This window comes from Dendrobium catenatum, unplaced genomic scaffold, assembly GCF_001605985.2.
Source record: "Dendrobium catenatum unplaced genomic scaffold, ASM160598v2 original_scaffold_149712, whole genome shotgun sequence".
Lineage (NCBI taxonomy): Eukaryota > Viridiplantae > Streptophyta > Magnoliopsida > Asparagales > Orchidaceae > Dendrobium > Dendrobium catenatum.
The window spans coordinates 1-2,915 of NW_021468140.1; the positions used below are offsets into that span (position 1 = coordinate 1).

Consider the following 2,915-nt stretch of genomic DNA (forward strand, 5'->3'; position numbering starts at 1 on the left):
TATATGCTATAATTGAACACAGCTCAGTTTGGTCTGTTGGTTGTGAAGATGTCTTGGGTTCGAGTCTTTATGTATGTGTTGTGTGTGAATTTGCCTTAAATGGCCTAAATGTCCCCAAAAAATAAGGTAGAATTGAAACATACCTGATTTGGCGATATGTAAAGCGGGTTTGAATATAAAGTTGGTCCACCAAAGCTTCCTCCAAAAATCTTGATAGGATTCAGACAAAATCTTGGACCAACCTTTATGAAATGGCATTTATGTTAAAACCCAGCCAAGGACAAAAAATGAAGAGAAACTTAAAAGGCAAGGGTATATACCTCAATGAGAGTCATTTTATCCAAGCCTCCGCGATCCATTTTATCAGTCTCGTTATGAGGAACAGATACCTAGAATGTTGGAAAAATGTCAAATCGACTCATTTTGTAAATGTAAACGAAGACTTGCAACCACAAATATTTATGCTTTACAAAAACATTCCATTTGCATTTCCAGTTAAAGAAAACCACCTCAGTAAAAATCGATAAATGCTTGATCTCAGGAACTTAATTAGCTTTCCATACAATTATCTAACGAACACTTGGAAAAGATAGAAAGGCGCTGCAATCTTATTGTGCTATGCATTACTGATAATTACTAGACTTCACTCAATAGATAATTTCATGGATTTATATGATGTGAGAAGAAGTTCCACCTTACGCCAAAAGCACAACTTGAATCGAGATTAATTTGTACGAGCAATAAATACAAAAAATGTACCTGTAGGACAACATTACCTGGAAATTCCGAAACCATATATGATTGTCAACGATTGAAAATGCAAATATATGGTCATGAAATGGTTTGGCTTTTCGATGATCTTTTGGCGTCCCAAAAATCTGCAATAGCAAAGCTTGGTGTAAATACGTCAAAATAAATCAAAAGAATTTATTGTGGTTCTGTATACCCAATAAGGTTTCTCGTCTATAAAAAAAAATAAAAAAAAATAAAAAAAAAAACTGTTCTTTAAGAAATCATTGAACTAAGTAGAGCAAAATTTTATATTAAAAGCTCGTCTGTTAAATGTTCTAGAAACAGGTGACAAATAAAGGTACATTTGTTTCACATTATTGCATTTTAGGTATCCTTCTAATGAGATTTCCACTCAAATTCAGAAATCATACCGAGAAGGTATAGCTTAATTGCATAACATCAGGAATTTAGAGCAGTTATTCGTCACTGGGCTGACCAAATCATATTAGAAATTTATAAATAGATGAGATTTTGACAATCTAAAATCAACACCACTGTAACAGTGAAGTTCTAAATTCCTATAAATTAAGATTCATGAAGGAGTTCAATTTAATGATAAAGAGCCAGAGTGATTGATCAATAGGAACAACCAAATGATTGCCTTCCAGATGGTGCAAATTAGAGTCCTTATGCATTATGTTTTTTACATGGCCAGGACGTCAAGCTCAGAACTCAATTTCACCAACAATTTGACTCTTTCACATAGAAAATAAAAATGAAACATATAATTTGAAGAACAAGATAAAATTATCTTTTTTTCGCGCTAGAAAAAAGAAAAAAATTCTTAAGAAAATCATCTGGCATGACATTTGGAAATAAAAGAAAAGTATTTAAGTGGATCCATTTCTTTCGAAATATAGATGCTTACTTCGGAGAAATTATGTATCGGTAAGGATAAATACCATAACAATTGTCCTCATAAATTATCAAAATAAAATAATATTAACCCAAATACGACAATGGCATCAACACTTGCAAAATACTACATGAAAGATTCTAAGACTCAATTATGCGAGTAGGCTCAGGTCTGCTTTCTAATGAACCACACCTAGGCTGTACCTTGAATGTTATTTATATTTTGTAAGTCAACCATGTCTTCAGCTTCTCAAGCCTTTTTTTTCTAAATAATATCCCCAAAGTGCAAATCAAATCTCCTGTGGAGATAATTTGTCCTGAGATGACAAAATCCATGGCTAGCAAAAGACTTATTCCATGTCATTCCACTAGACCTGATAAAAAAGGATGTAGAGGTCATTTTAAACTGTTAACCTCAGAATAATAAAACAAAAAAAATCTCGCGTACAAACTTTGCACCCGGCGGATCCGTGAAATTCGCCTGAAATCCTGCCGAAATCCTGCTGCAAACGGCGCCGCTCCAGTCGATTCTCCGCTATTCCTGCGACAGCTCCTCGATCGCTACATCATTTGCGTCGTTAAATAGAAGCAGAGATCCCACTCTCGACTCTGCTCTCCTCTCGCACGAAGCTCTCTCCCCAACTCCCGTCCGATCCACTCAATCCCGTCGCTACTCCCTGCTTTTCCTCTCGGCTGCTCCGACGTCTTCAACCGAATTCCTGTTCGGAACTCCACAGCCGAACCACCTCCTGTGCCGACCCTAAGCCGAGAGAGAGAGAGAGAGAGAGAGGAGAACTCCTTACCTCTCACCCGATCTCCTCTGTCTTTGCCCTGATCCCGACCTCACGCAGCTCTTCCGATCCTCCCATACCCGTCGGCTGAGAGAGAGAAAGAGAAAGGGAGAGAAATCGAACTCTACCTGGCCGAACTTGCCGAACTCCTCCCTTGCTTCGGCCGACTCCATCTCCCTCCTTCCTGTTCTGATCGGAAGCAAACAACAGGAGCTCACTTGCCGTGAAGGTATCTTTCTCCCATTCGCGCGCTCCTTCGGCTTGATCCCGTGAAACCGAAAGGGGGAGAGGGAGGTGTTTTTTTTTATATATATTTATTATAATTATTATTTAATATAATTAAGTATAATTAAATTAGATTTAATTATAATTAATTATGTTAATTATTAATTAATTATGATTAATAATAATTAATTATAATTGATTAAATTAATTATAATTTAATTGTTATTTTTAGTTATAATTAATTAATAATGA

General features: G+C 36.2%; 1 protein-coding gene across 1 annotated transcript; it reads right to left on the reverse strand.

Annotated features, from left to right (window-relative positions):
* Nucleotides 1-104: 104 nt before the first annotated feature.
* On the reverse strand, nucleotides 105-1,223 carry LOC110098395 (ribosome biogenesis protein BRX1 homolog 2-like). The gene is made up of 4 exons (XM_028692235.1): nucleotides 1,164-1,223; nucleotides 777-878; nucleotides 321-389; nucleotides 105-242 (listed from the first exon to the last, which is right to left on the reverse strand). The coding sequence occupies exons 1-4, from the start codon at nucleotides 1,185-1,187 to the stop codon at nucleotides 105-107; spliced, it is 333 nt and encodes a 110-aa protein (XP_028548068.1). The 5' UTR covers nucleotides 1,188-1,223.
* Between the last annotated feature and the right edge of the window lie 1,692 nt (nucleotides 1,224-2,915).